The sequence below is a fragment of the Eptatretus burgeri genome, chromosome 11 (genome assembly GCF_056783735.1).
Source record: "Eptatretus burgeri isolate ZD-2024b chromosome 11, Ebu_testis_v1, whole genome shotgun sequence".
Taxonomy (NCBI): Eukaryota; Metazoa; Chordata; class Myxini; order Myxiniformes; family Myxinidae; genus Eptatretus; species Eptatretus burgeri.
The window spans coordinates 49,031,830-49,045,881 of record NC_140971.1 but is presented as its reverse complement, the minus strand read 5'-3'; the positions used below and the strand labels follow the sequence as shown (position 1 = coordinate 49,045,881).

General features: G+C 40.5%; 1 protein-coding gene and 1 long non-coding RNA gene across 2 annotated transcripts in view; one reads left to right on the top strand and one right to left on the bottom strand.

Moving 5' to 3' along the window:
- Positions 1-13,496, bottom strand: part of LOC147017030 (uncharacterized) — a 41,652-nt gene extending 28,156 nt beyond the window's left edge. Inside the window, exon 1 of the long non-coding RNA XR_015049308.1 lies at positions 13,103-13,496. This is a non-coding gene — a long non-coding RNA (uncharacterized LOC147017030). The remainder of the gene's footprint in view (positions 1-13,102) is intronic.
- A 15-nt stretch (positions 13,497-13,511) lies between these two features.
- The window catches only part of LOC147017029 (membrane progestin receptor gamma-B-like), a 47,558-nt gene continuing 47,017 nt past the window's right edge, over positions 13,512-14,052 (top strand). Inside the window, exons 1-2 of the mRNA XM_085847958.1 lie at positions 13,512-13,602; positions 13,704-13,736. Coding sequence (XP_085704084.1) covers positions 13,512-13,602; positions 13,704-13,736 — 124 coding nt within the window. The remainder of the gene's footprint in view (positions 13,603-13,703; positions 13,737-14,052) is intronic.

Genomic DNA, 14,052 nt, shown 5'->3' with positions numbered 1-14,052 from the left:
GCACCTGTTTGAACTCGTTATCTGCATAAAAGACAGCTGTCCACACTCAATCAATCAGACTCCAACCTCTCCACAATGGGCAAGACCAGACAGATGTCTAAGGACATCAGGGACAAAATTGTAGACTTGCACAAGGCTGGGATGGGCTTCAGGACAATAGGCAAGCAGCTTGGAGAGAAGGCAACAACTGTTGGCGCAATTATTAGAAAATGGAAGAAGTTCAAGATCACAGTCAATCTCCCTCGGTCTGGGGCTCCATGCAAGATCTCACCTCGTGAAGCCTCAATGATCATGAGAAAGGTGAGGGATCAGCCCAGAACTACACGGCAGGACCTGGTCAATGACCTGAAGAGAGCTGGGACCACAGTATCAAAGAAAACCATTAGTAACACATTACACCGTCATGGATTAAAATCCTGCAGCGCACGCAAGGTCCCTCTGCTCAAGCCAGTGCATGTCCAGGCCCGTCTGAAGTTTGCCAATGACCATCTGGATGATCCAGAGGAGGAATGGGAAAAGGTCATGTGGTCTGATGATACCAAAATAGAGCTTTTTTGGTTTAAACTTCACTCGCCGTGTTTGGAGGAAGAAGAAGGATGAGTACAACCCCAAGAACACCATCCCAACCGTGAAGCATGGAGGTGGAAACATCATTCTTTGGGGATGCTTTTCTGCAAAGGGGACAGGACGACCGGACCGTATTGAGGGGAGGATGGATGGGGCCATGTATCGCGAGATCTTGGCCAACAACCTCCTTCCCTCAACAAGAGCATTGAAGATGGGGCGTGGCTGGGTCTTCCAGCATGGCAACGACCTGAAACACACAGCCAGGGAAACTAAGGAGTGGCTCCGTAAGAAGCATCTCAAGGTCCTGGAGTGGCCTAGCCAGTCACCAGACCTGAACCCAATAGAAAATCTTTGGAGGGAGCTGAAAGTCTATGTTGCCCAGCGACAGCCCCGAAACCTGAAGGATCTGGAGAAGATCTGTATGGAGGAGTGGGCCAAAATCCCTGCTGCAGTCTGTGCAAGCCTGGTAAAGAACTACAGGAAACGTCTGATCTCTGTAAATGCAAACAAAGGTTTCTGTACCAAATATTAAGTTCTTTTTTTCTGATGTATCAAATACTTATTTCATGCAATAAAATGCAAATTAATTATTTAAAAATCATACAATGTGATTTTCAGGATTTTTGTTTTAGATTCCGTCTTTCACAGTGGAAGTGTACCTATGATAAAAATTACTGACCTCTACGTGCTTTGTAAGTGGGAAAACCTGCAAAATCGGCAGTGTATCAATACTTGTTCTCCCCACTGTATATGTGTGTGTGTGTGTGTGTGTGTGTGTGTGTGTGTGTGTGTGTGTGTGTGTGTGTGTGTGTGTGTGTGTGTGTGTGTGTGTGTGTATATATATGTATATATATATATATATATATATATATATATATATATATATATATATATATATATATATATATATATATAGTTATATATATATATATATATATTGGAGCAAGTGTTTGTGATTATGTATGTATATATGTACAGTATGTATATCTGTTCTTCACCCATGGGTTGAACAGCTGACCTGACGTCACCCATAATTGTAACCTGAAATACTTAATCTAATGTGCTCAAAGAACCTGAAATGCCCAAATGACCCTGAGGACCTAAATTACCCCAAGGATATAAAAGACCCAAATGACTGAAAAGACCCTTAAAGACACAAAAGACCCAAAAGAGCCTGAAAATCGATATGTCCATGAAGACCCTGAAATACCCTTGAAGACTCAAAAGACCTGATAACCCAAAAATTCCCCAAAGAGCTTGAAGACTCAAAGACCCTTTAATACCCAAAATACCCACCAATACCCACCCTTAAATACCTACCAATGACCCAAAAATTCTCAAAGATTGAAAAGACCCCGAAGACTCGAAAGACCTTGAAGACAAAAGACACTGAAGATCCCAAAGACCCTGAAGAACTAAAAGACCGTTAAATAAGCAAAGACCCCATTGAACCAAAAATACCCAAAAGATCCCAGAGACCGAAAAGACCCCGAGGACCCCGAAGAACTAAATTACCCAAAGGACCCAGAGGATCCAAAAGACCCTCAACACCCAAAAAGACCCCAAAAACCAAAAATACCCTGAACACCCAAAATTCCCCAAAGACCCTTAAAGATCACAAAGACCCAAAACACCTAAAATACCTAAATATACCCCAAAGATGCAGAAAATTCTTAAAGACCCAGAAGACTCAAAATACCTCAAAGATGCAAAAGACTCCAAAGATCCTGATGACCCAAGGACCCAAAAGACCCAGAGGACACAAAGACTTTGAGGACCCCGAACACCCAAACACAAATTCTCCATGTAAATGTATCATGTAGCGACACCTCCAGGTTTTCCCTGGTATTACAAATCTCCACCATTTACAGTTCAGTGTTCCAAGTTATTATTATTTTGCCTCCACAGACCCGTCAGTTGCCTTTCCACGATCCAAATCAAGGTATGCATCAGAAGAACGTGTTGCATGTTTGGAACAAAATCGACCATAGGGCGGGTACTCTGCTAGTAATAATAATAACGTATAACGTTAATAATCATAACACTGCAATCCCTTTGTCGTGACTGCAAAGTTACTAGATTTAAGCGGTGTATTATTCATAACTCAATGAGAAGCAGTGTGCTGATAACTGCTAACAAGTCGTAACTAATCCGCTTGGGGGCGGGGGAGAAAGTTGGGGTTGGAGGGTGTCGTCAAAGCCTGCACAAAACCATCAACGCCTGCATAAAATGAGAGAGTTGGAAGTTGGGAGAGAGGAGATAGTTGGAGGTTAGTGGGGTTGAGGAGTCATCAACGCCTGCATGAGAGAGTTAGAAGTTGAGGGAGGGGAGAGATAGTTGGAGGTTGTATATATATATTTATGGGGGGGGCGAGGGGGTGGGGGGATGTGGGAGAGGATACAGCATTGCCTCCATGTCTCTGCCCCTACCGACATAACTGATTTTAAGAGCAACTTACATGATGTGGTTATAAATAAAATCTTGCCAACTATTTTGAATTTGTATAAAATGAATAGTTTCTTTGACATGATTCTTCCCAGCAACAGATGTCAAAGAAACAAAAGATTACAATGAAACTGTCATAAATAGTGTATCCTAACCTCACATGACCACAGTAAAACACCATTTTCAAAGTACTCAATATTCACACCAAAGTCTTTATCTGTAGCCGGTAAAATAAACTCCTTAGAAGCCAATATTTACTTCTCTTTGTTTTTGACCATTACAAATTGAACTCAATTTTCAGACTTGGGAACATTTGATTTATGTTTCATTTACACATGCTGAACATATCGAGCATATTTGTCGGTACTTCCGAGAGAGAGACTGGATTTTGAAAACTACACAACAAAACAGGCTTCAGCCCATGGTATCATACATTAAAGAAAATGATGACAAAATACAGGTGAGTGTAAGTGATGCTGCAACTTTAAATGCGAGAGTGTAATTTGTTAGCAGGCATAACGCTGTTTTAGAGATAATGGAAGGAAAAACTTTTAAATGTATGGATGGAGGATCGGGCTCAGAAAAACGCTCCTCTTAATGGAGACTGGTCATTTGCCAAAAGTCTGATCTCGGACAAATCTCGGTGTAACTCACTTCTATTTGGGAGCATCTGCCGTGGTGATGCCACCCCCAAAATGTCTGTCAATGGTCATACCATATTTAGACAACTTAAATGCTTCAGTCTGAGCCGGTTTCATCTGGGACCTCCGGTGTTAGATCGAGAGCCCCGGTTGGGAGTGGTCATCAGGGGCTCCTTTAAGAGCATCTGCCATGGTTATGGCAGATCACCTCAACCACCCCCCCCCCCCAAAATGTCTGTCAATGGCTATACCATATTCAGAGGACCTCAATGCTTCATTATAAGCTTGTTTCATCTGGGACTTCATACTTTGGAATGAGAGCCCTTTTTTGGCACGATGTTTGGGTGTCTGACAGGGTGTTGCCACCGGAAAAAATGTCTGGTGACAGCCACACCATATTCAGGGGCACCGATACTTCAGTCTAGGTCAGTTTCATTTGGGACCTCCTACGTTGGATCTCGTGCCTTTTTGGGGGCTGCTTTTGATGAGCTGGGGGCAAGTCGATGATAAATGGGGTTTCTGGGACACCCATTCAAATGAATGGGGGAAAAGGGAAAAACTTTCTGACTCAAGCCCCATAAGCTCAAAATAGGAGACTGATTTTCTCCCCACCTATCCCCTTCCCTCCCATACAAGCAAATGTAAAATTGAGACTCATTTCCTTCCCCTCCCATACAAGCAAATGGAAAATTGAGACGATGAAAGATTGAGACTTACCGATTAAAGCACTTCTTCTCTTTCATATTTTCATTCCACTCAAAGAGTGAACCAACGAATATTTGCCCATGTTCTACTTCAGGGAATAACTTAATTTTCTTACAACATTCATTTCCTTCGAGTATATTCACAAAGAATAACTTGGAACTTGGTTCTTGGTTTAAGTGTCTTTGTTGTGCAGAAATGAAATGATAAACTTCTCTTAATGCTCTTATTTGACCACCTCCTGAGCAGCATATCATTTTGAGATTGTAGTAAATTGTTTTTCCATTGTTCAATTGATAACCGTCAAAGTTTTCAGTCCATTCAAGGATATTAATTTTTTTTCTTTACATCCTCCAACTTATTTGTAATTAAATTTATCCGCTTATTTGTTTTATCTACTTTTACCCCGGTTATTTCTTCAATAAGACTAATTTGATATTTCTCACATTCTTTTTGTTTCCCATTTAAATACCAAGGCTGATTACATCTCCACTCTTTGGTTTGGATATTGCTTGGTTCTATCATTTATAAATCAGTAAAAAGACGGCAGTAGCCTGTTGAAATTCCCAACCCAATATTTTAACAATTGTACTTATAACCACAAGGGAAACTATTGATTCCATTCTCTAAAATATATCTTTTTATCATCAAAAGCTCCTATTGCTTTCTTATTTATCTCTTCTGTATATAATTGATGTTTATAACTTCTTATTGTATTCATTTTTCTGTACTCTTCCTTCCTTGAGGTTAAACAGTTGTTATAATGTTTAAAGTTTATTGTTTCCTTGATTATATTTTTCTTTATTCCCTTTAACTTCTTTATACACCTTTCAATGTTATTATTTTCAATATACGTGAAAGCATAAGACTTTGATCTCAATCCTATAAATTCACTCATGACCTTCCCACCCAATTCATCTTTAAACTTACCAACAACCTTTTTATTCTTTGATGAAAACAACACATCACCTGACTTATAATTACTTGTATCATATTGTTACGGCTGTGGAAATTCGCAGAGCACCATATAGGTCCTTCCCAGCAGACACACGACGTCAGTATGAAAGATTCACGACGTCGGAAATCGGCCGCTTGGTTGTACAACCATCTCACGACGCGGTACAGCCGAAACGCGATTATCTAAAACTGCTAGTTTTTCTGCCTCGTGTGTTTACAGGGTGAGCGATTTTCCACCTCGTCGGACAGTTTGCCTGACTCCACCCACAATTTCTATACCATGGCCACCAACAGGAGAACAATTTAGAATTACCTTTTAGAATTGCCCTTTGGAAATTTTTAGAATTTATATTTAGAACCTTTTAAAATTGCCCTTTGGAACTCTTGAATTACCCTTTATAAGCCTCTAGAATTACCCTTTCAAAGTACCCTTTATAAACCTCTAGAATCACAGTTTATAACTCTCTAGAATTAACGATTATAACTCTTTAGAATTACACTTTAGAACCCATGAGAGTTACCCTCCAGAACCCTCTCGAATTTCCCTAAGGTACCCTGTGGAATTACTGTTTGGAACCCTCCAGAATTACCCTTTATAACCCTCGAGAATTACGCTTTAGAACCCTCTAGAAATCCTTTATAACCCTCTAGAATTAACCTTTATCACTCTTTAGATTTACCCTTTAGAACCTTTGAGAAATCCTTTATAACCCTCTAAAATTACCCTTTAGAACCCTTTAGATTTATACTTTTGAACCCTCTAGAAATCCTTTATAACCCTCTAGAATTACCCTTTATAACGCCTTAGATTTACCCTTTAAAACCCTCTAGAAATCCTTTATAACCCTCTAAAATTACCCTTTAGAACCCTATAGAATTACCCTTTAGAACCCTCGAGAATTACCCTGAAGAACCCTCAAGGATTACACTTTAGAACTCTTCAATTACCCTTTTGACCCCTTTGGAATTGTTCTTTACGATTTCCCTTTATAACCTTCAGAATTACAGTTTGGAACCTTTTAGAATTACCCTTTTGAATGCTTTAGTTGGGTGACCGACAGCGGCCTCTGGTAAACTGTTCCACACTGGTAAATTGCGGGCATATAGGAGCGGTCATACTGACAAGTGACCAGTGACCACTCTCCATCTTGCCAGTAAGACACTGCACAGCATAGCTTCCAAAAAAAAGCACTTGTTCTGGTGAACCTTGATGGAATCCATGATTGAGGTAGCATGGTCTTCAGAAGTGCTGGAACTTTATTCTGTGTGCAGTCTATACATCAGACCCAGACCTGCTACAGTTCTCCTGTGAGATAGGAGATCAATATTCAATTCCTGTGTAGAGGCCTTTGTGTTACATACAGCATGGCATTGCACATCATCCAGCTTTTAAAGATACGTGTCACTTGCAGACATCCATATGAGCGAAGCATATTTAATTGTACTCCAGACATGGGCTTGGTACACTTGGGCTCAGCCATGTGGATCCAAGTATGGAGCAATACTGCGAAAGGTACTCACTCTTTGTCCAGCTCAAACGGCAATGGAGTTCACGTGAGACTGGAAACTCAAGCTCCGGGAGAACCTGATTCCAAGTATGTCAAGTTCGTGTACATACTGCAAGGGCTTGCCACCCATGAAGAACTCTGGAGGATACTCACTTGGTAGTCGTCTGCTGAGAGACATAACCTTGCATTTCTCGGCAGCAAACGGAACATTCCATTTCTGTCCCCACTCGTATATCTTCTGTCGGTCTTCTCTCAGAGAAATGGTGGCATTCACTTCATCCAGCAGGCAGTATATTTTACCATCATCAGCATAGAGGTAGGCAGGGTTATGCAGGTTGTCACACAGATCGTTAATGTAGACTAGAAACAAGCTGGGCCCACAAATTGATCCTTGAGGTACTCATGCATTAATTGGAGTTGGTTTGGATATTTGGCCATGAACCACTACCTGGATACATCTGTCCATCAAGTAGCTGGATAACCACTGTAACAGCTACCCTCCAACTCCATTAGCAACCATGTTGACCAGCAATCCCTTGTGCCATACGCTATCAAAAGCAGCTTTGATGTCAAGTCCTACAATTGTACCCTCCTGTCATCTCTTGAGGCAAGACATCCACTCATGACTCAGATATGTGAGTACATCGGAGGCTGAGTGACCAGGACGGAAGCTAAACTGATTGTCACTGTTGAGGTCATTTCCAACGAGATGTTTCCTCAGTGTGGTGTTGATGACTCTCTCCATAACCTTGCTGATGCAGCTTTGGAGACCAATGGGCCTATAATTGTCTGGAACAGAGCAAGAGTTATTCGTATGCACTGGCACTACATTGGCTATCTTCCAGGAGAAAGGGAAGTAACCATGACTAAATCAGAAACGAAACAGTTTGGCAAAAGGTATGGCAATGACTGATGCACAATCCTTGAGAATTATATTTCCGATTCCGTCAGGTCCAGATGCCTTATTTATGTATAGCTTCTGCAGGATCCGTCTGATGTCACAAAGCCAGAACATTACAGTGTCCAAATAAATATTGGAGCAAGCTATAAGATTGGGAGGGTCATTTTCAGCGTAACCAATTGTACACTTTGATCCAAAATGATCGCAGAAGATGTCCACTTTCTCCTGGAAGGTGGCAAAGGTCTGACTATCCTTCTGCAATGTTGGAATACTAGAATGTCATCCTTTCCCTTGTATCCTTTTCACTGCTCACCACCAATCATGGGGTTTGGTTGCTTCAGAGGTCAATTAAGCTTTTGACCTCTGGAAATGTCTTTTTGCCTCCTTCTCCACTTTCTGATAGTTCTGCCTTGCCCTTCTCAGACCATCATGGGTAACAGCACATGGGCTCTTGCTCCAGTTGGTGTATGCCAGACAGACAGCTTTATCAGCCACTTGGTAAGCCTCAGTAAACCAGGCAATATCGGTCAGGAGAATAACAAGAGAACAGTGACCTCTCGATGAGGAATGAATTTCTCCATGCCTAACTTGATGATTGTCTCAATGTTGTTGCAAGCTACATCAGGATCTCCAATGTTAAGGGCTTGATCCCATGCCCTACTGTACAGATGCTGCCTGAGGGATTCCCAATTTGCTTTTTTGTAATCCTATAATCGCCATTGATATGGTTTATCCCAGACTGGTGGCGTTTTGAAGATGATCTCCATTGAGTTATGGTCTGAAGTTCCAATATTGGCTTTCACGCTTGTGGTGTAATAAGCAGTAGAGTCAATGATGACCAAGTCCAGTAGATTATCTCCATGGGTCGACCCTTTCACCAGTTGGTCCAAGCCATGCATCAGACAAAAGTTGGAGCATGCAATTCCAGCTCTGTCAGTTGGGGATTTGCTACCTAACCGCTCCTGGTGATGAACATTGAAAGCACTGAGAATCATCACACAATCTGAACCAGTGGTTTGGACAACAGATTCCAAATTGTCAGACAACTAGTCAATAAGATGGCTGTCAGTTCCAGGCAGGGAACCAGGGCAATATACAAACAGCACCAATCAGCAGGCTTCCAGAATGCGTTTTCACAGTGCACCAGATGACTTCCGGGTCAGGAGGTTCCAGGTTCTGAAGACCTTGAAGCTGTAGCATATTGCGAAACCAAACAGCAATTCCACCCCATCCATCCAGCAATCTCATCTTAAATGTGGCTGCTGGTATCCACTGAGTGACTCGTTAGGGTCTGTCACCATCACAGCAATCTCATCTTAAATGTGGCTGCTGGTATCCACTGAGTGACTCGTTAGGGTCTGTCACCATCACAGCAATCTCATCTTAAATGTGGCTGCTGGTATCCACTGAGTGACTCGTTAGGGCCAGTCACTGTAGAATTTAACAGTGATTCAGTAGCAACAATAATGTCAGTTTTACTTTGTTTGGCTCTTTGGGCAAGCACTCCAATATTTGTCTTGAGACCTCAAACGTTAGCAAGAAGTAGCCGCAAGCGGTGATGTCGAAACACTCTCTTCATACTTTTTGAACTTGTAATGGTACAAAAGTGGTTTGGGAAGAATCGGACTGTAGTGTCATCCACCGGACAAGGAACATGCCTTCCATGGCTTCTGCAACACAGCGTTCCCACCCTCTTCCCCACGGGTTTAGTTTTGTGGTTGCCATTAGCTAATACTAGCTCATCCACCTTTTGATGGCATTTCCTCCATCAATAGTTCCACAACCCTACCCAGGCGCTCTTCTGCCCAAAGCCATTGGCACTTCCTGGGTTGCCTAGTTAGTTAACCGCCACAAAGCTTTCGGAGTTGCTCTGATAAGATTTGTCAAAAAAAGCAGGACCACCACATGCAGGTTTCAGAGTTTCAGCTCCAGCCCAAATGACACTTTCAAACTCTTTAGAATTACCCTTTAGAACCCTCTTGAACTACCCTTTAGAACCCTCCTGAATATACCATTGGAACAGTTTAGAATTACACTTTCAAACTCCTTAGAATTACCCTTTAGAACCCTCTACAATTACCCTTTGGAGCCCTTTGGAACCCTTCAGAATTACCCTTTTGAAATACCCCTTAAATCCCTTTAGAATTGCACTTTCAAACTCATTAGAATCACCCTTTAGAACCCTCACTAATTAACCTTTACAATTACTCTTTATAACCATCGAGAATTACCCTGTAGAACTCTTGATAAATGGACTTTTGAAGGCTTGAGAATTGCTAATTAGAACCCTTTGGAATTGCCCTTTAGAACCTTTTAGAATCACCCTTTAGAACTCTTGAATTACCCTTTCGAACCCTTTAGAATATCTTTTACAATTACCCTTTATAACCCCTCAGAATTACAGTTTAGAACTATCCTGTAGAACATTAGAATTACCCTTTACAACCCTTTAGAATTACCCTTTAAAAAATACTCATTAAATCCCTTAAGAATTACACTTTCGAACTCTTTACAATTACCCTTTGGAATCCTTCACAATTACCTTTTGGAACCCTTTGGTACCCTTCATAATTCCCATTTAGAACCCTCTACAATTACCCTTTACAAAATACCATTTATAACCCTCTAGAATTACCCTTCAAAACCCTTCAGAATTACACTTTCAAACTCATTAGAATTACCCTTTATTACCCTCTAGAATTACCCTTTGGAAACCTTCAGAAACCTCCAGAATTACCATTTATAACCTTTTATAATTACACCTTGCAATTACCCTTTATAACACTCGAGAATTACCCTTTTGAATGTTTTAGAATTACTGTTTCGAACCCCTTATAATCACCTTTAGAACCTTTTACAATTACCCTTTTGTATACCCAATAATTAAGCTTTAAAGTAACACTTTAGAGCCCTTTAGAATTACCATTTATAACGTTTTGGAATTACCGTTGAGAACACTCAATAATTACCCTTTACAATACCCTTTAGAACCCTCTAGAATTACCCTTTGTAAACCTTCCGAAACCTTCAGAATTACCCTTTAGAACTCTTTATAATTACCCCTGACAATTACCCTTTATAACCCTCGAGAATTACGCTTTTGAATGCTTTAGAATTAGTGTTTAGAACCCTTTAGAACCTTTTACAATTACTGGTTAGAACCCTCAATAATTAACCTTTACAATTACCCTTTTATTTATAACCCTCTAGAATTTCCATTTAAAACCTTTTGGAATTGCACTTTATAACCCTCTAGAAATACCCTTTTGAACACTTTAGAATTACCATTTAGAACCCTTTAGAATTACCTTTTAGAACCCTTTAAAACACTTAATTAACCATTATATTTACCCTTTAGAACCCTCGATAATTTCCATTTAAAACCTTTTACAATTGCCCTTTACAAATGCCCTATATAACCCAATACAACTACCCTTTTGAACGCTTTAGAATTTCCATTTAGAACCTTTAGAATTACCCTTTGGAACTCTTTTGAACCTTTTACAATTATTCTTTTGAATCCTCTATAATTAATCGTTACATTTACCCTTTAGAACCTTCTACAATTACCCTTTAAAACCTTTTATAATCACCCTTTGGAACCTTTTGGAACTCTCTAGAATTACCCTTTAGAACCATCTAGAATATCCCTTTGGAACCTTTAGAATTACACTTCAGAACTATCTAGAAATTCCCTCCATAATTACCATTTGGAACCCTTTAAAATAATTACTTTAGAATAATTAGAACATTAGAATTAACCTCTTCAATTGCCCTTTAGAACGCTTTATAATTACCCTTTAGAATGCATTAGAATTACCCTTTAAACCCCTTTAAAACTACCCTTTATAACCATTTATAATAACCCTTTAGAACCCCATAGAACCATATAGAATTACCCTTTATAACCCTATTGATTTACACTTTCCCTTTAGAACCTTTTTGAATTACTTTATTCCACATTATAATTTACACTTTTGAATCCATTAGTATTACACTTTAAAACCTTTGAGAATCAACCATTAGAGCCTTTGAGAATTACCCATTAGAATCCTCTAGAATAATCCTTTAGAACCTCTAGAATTACCCTATAGAACCTTTTAGAATTACCCTTTATAATCCCCTAGAATTATCCTTTAGAACCCTTTCAAATTATGCTTTGGATCCCTCATGAATTATGCTTTATAACACTCTAGAATTACCATTTAGAACCCTTCAGAATTACCCTTTAGAACCCTCTAGAATTACCCTTTAGAACCATTTCAAAACTTTTAGAATTACCTTTTACAACCCATACAACCCAATTACCCATAAAAACCGGTTAAAATTACCTATTAGAATCCTTTAGAAGAATACTTTAGAACCTTTAGAATTACCCTTTAGAACCATTTCAAATTATCCTTTAGAACCCTCTAGAATTACGCTTTAGAACCCATTCAAATTACCCTTAAAACCCTTTGGAATTACCTCATAAAAGCCTTCAGAATTACCCATTATAATCCTATTGGATAATCCTTTAGAACCTGCAGAATGACCCTTGAGAACCCTTTCAAATTACCCTTTAGAACCCTCTGAAATTACCTTTAAGAACCCGAGTCAAATTACCCTTTAGAATCACGCTGTATAAACCTCTAGAATTATCCTTTAGAACCCTTCAGAACCTTTTAGAATTACCCTTTAGAACCTTCTAGAATTACCCTTTAGAACCTGTAGAATTACCCTTTAGAACCCACTATAATTACCAATTAGATCCCTTTAGAAACCTCTACAATAACCCTGTAGAACCCTTTAGAATTACTCTTTATAACCCTTCAGAATTACCTTTTCTCTCAAGCAGCCGTTTTTACCGAAATCTAATAATTTTATCCTTGTCACACACCCAAACCTGTCTGCCAAATTTTGTCCGAATCCATGCACAACGTTTTTCAGATATCCTGCTCACCAACACACAGACAGGTGTGAAAACACAACCTCCGTCCACCTTTGGTGGCAGAGGTAACAAGCAAGAGCATATTTGGTCTCAGGTGACATTTCAACTGCTTCGCACAGGAAGCTTCCTCAAGCCACAGGTGTGTGTGTGTGTGTGTGTGTGTGTGTGTGTGTGTGTGTGTGTGTGTGTGTGTGTGTGTGTGTGTGTGTGTGTGTGTGTGTGTGTGTGTGTGTGTGTGTGTGTGTGTGTGTGCAAGTGCAAGTAGCTGTTTTTGACTGCTATCTTCCCACGTGGGTAGGTTTCATTAGATGGAACGGAGACGTACCACGTCTCAAGGTATCCACCTCTGTAAAGCACTCATTGTGTCCCAATAACCCTGTTCTTGTGAAACTACCAAGATCCAGGCTCGCTGCTCATCCATCTCCACTCATTTGTGCGTCTTATCTCTCACCTGTGGAACCACCTCCAGTGCCTCGAGACAGCCGTGTTCACCACCACCTCAGGTCATTCCCCATCCACAACCATGATCTTGCCATCCCCCTCCCCTCCTTATTCTTATTCTTCGTCACCTCTTTTCCTTTGTTAGTTGTCGGTCGTTTTGTTCCTTTGGCTTTTCTTCCCCGGTTTGCCCTTCTTCTTGCTGTGTTTCATTCAGCCTGAATGCATCTTGTTTCCACTCCCATTTGTCCTTCTCCTCCTCCCCCTTCGATCCCACTCTTACTTCCACTCTTCTGTTGGTGTTTCTCCCATTTCATTTGTGTTCCCCACCTTTCTTCTCCATCTCTTCCACGAGCCTCGACAACGTATCGAATGTGTTTTTTTTTTTAATTTATTTTACCCACATCCATACTTTTGCATCGATGGACCTGTCCTTCTGGTCTCGAGCCTTTTATAGTGCACGAGGATGCATTCATCGGCTCACACACCCTAAAGCTTATGTCACACCACTTGGTCCCCGTCCATTGGTTGGCACTGCACGTTGGTTGGCATCGATAAGTGAAGTTTCTCCGCGAACTTCCCAGAGATCTCCTTGCGGGATCCCAGCTGCTGAGTCGTGCTGACCCGGAGCGGACATTCACATCACGGTAACACAAACACCTCTTCATCACACCTGTCCTCTGTGTTGGCCACGAGCAATCATTTGTCTCCGTAGAGTGTGTAAAACAAAGCAACGTGCTAACTTCCATCAGCTTCACTTGTCTTCTAAAAAAAATCTACGCTGTCATTGATTTGTCTTTTTTTTTTTTCAATGTCAAAGTGTTTGAATCAGTTCAACTCGGATGCACCTGTAAGTTTACGTAAACTTATTTCATTAGGGCTGAACAGTTGCAGTTTCAGGTAGACCTGGCGTGCAAACCTTGAAAATGTGGAAACTATCTTTTTTTACAACTTCCAAGAGGA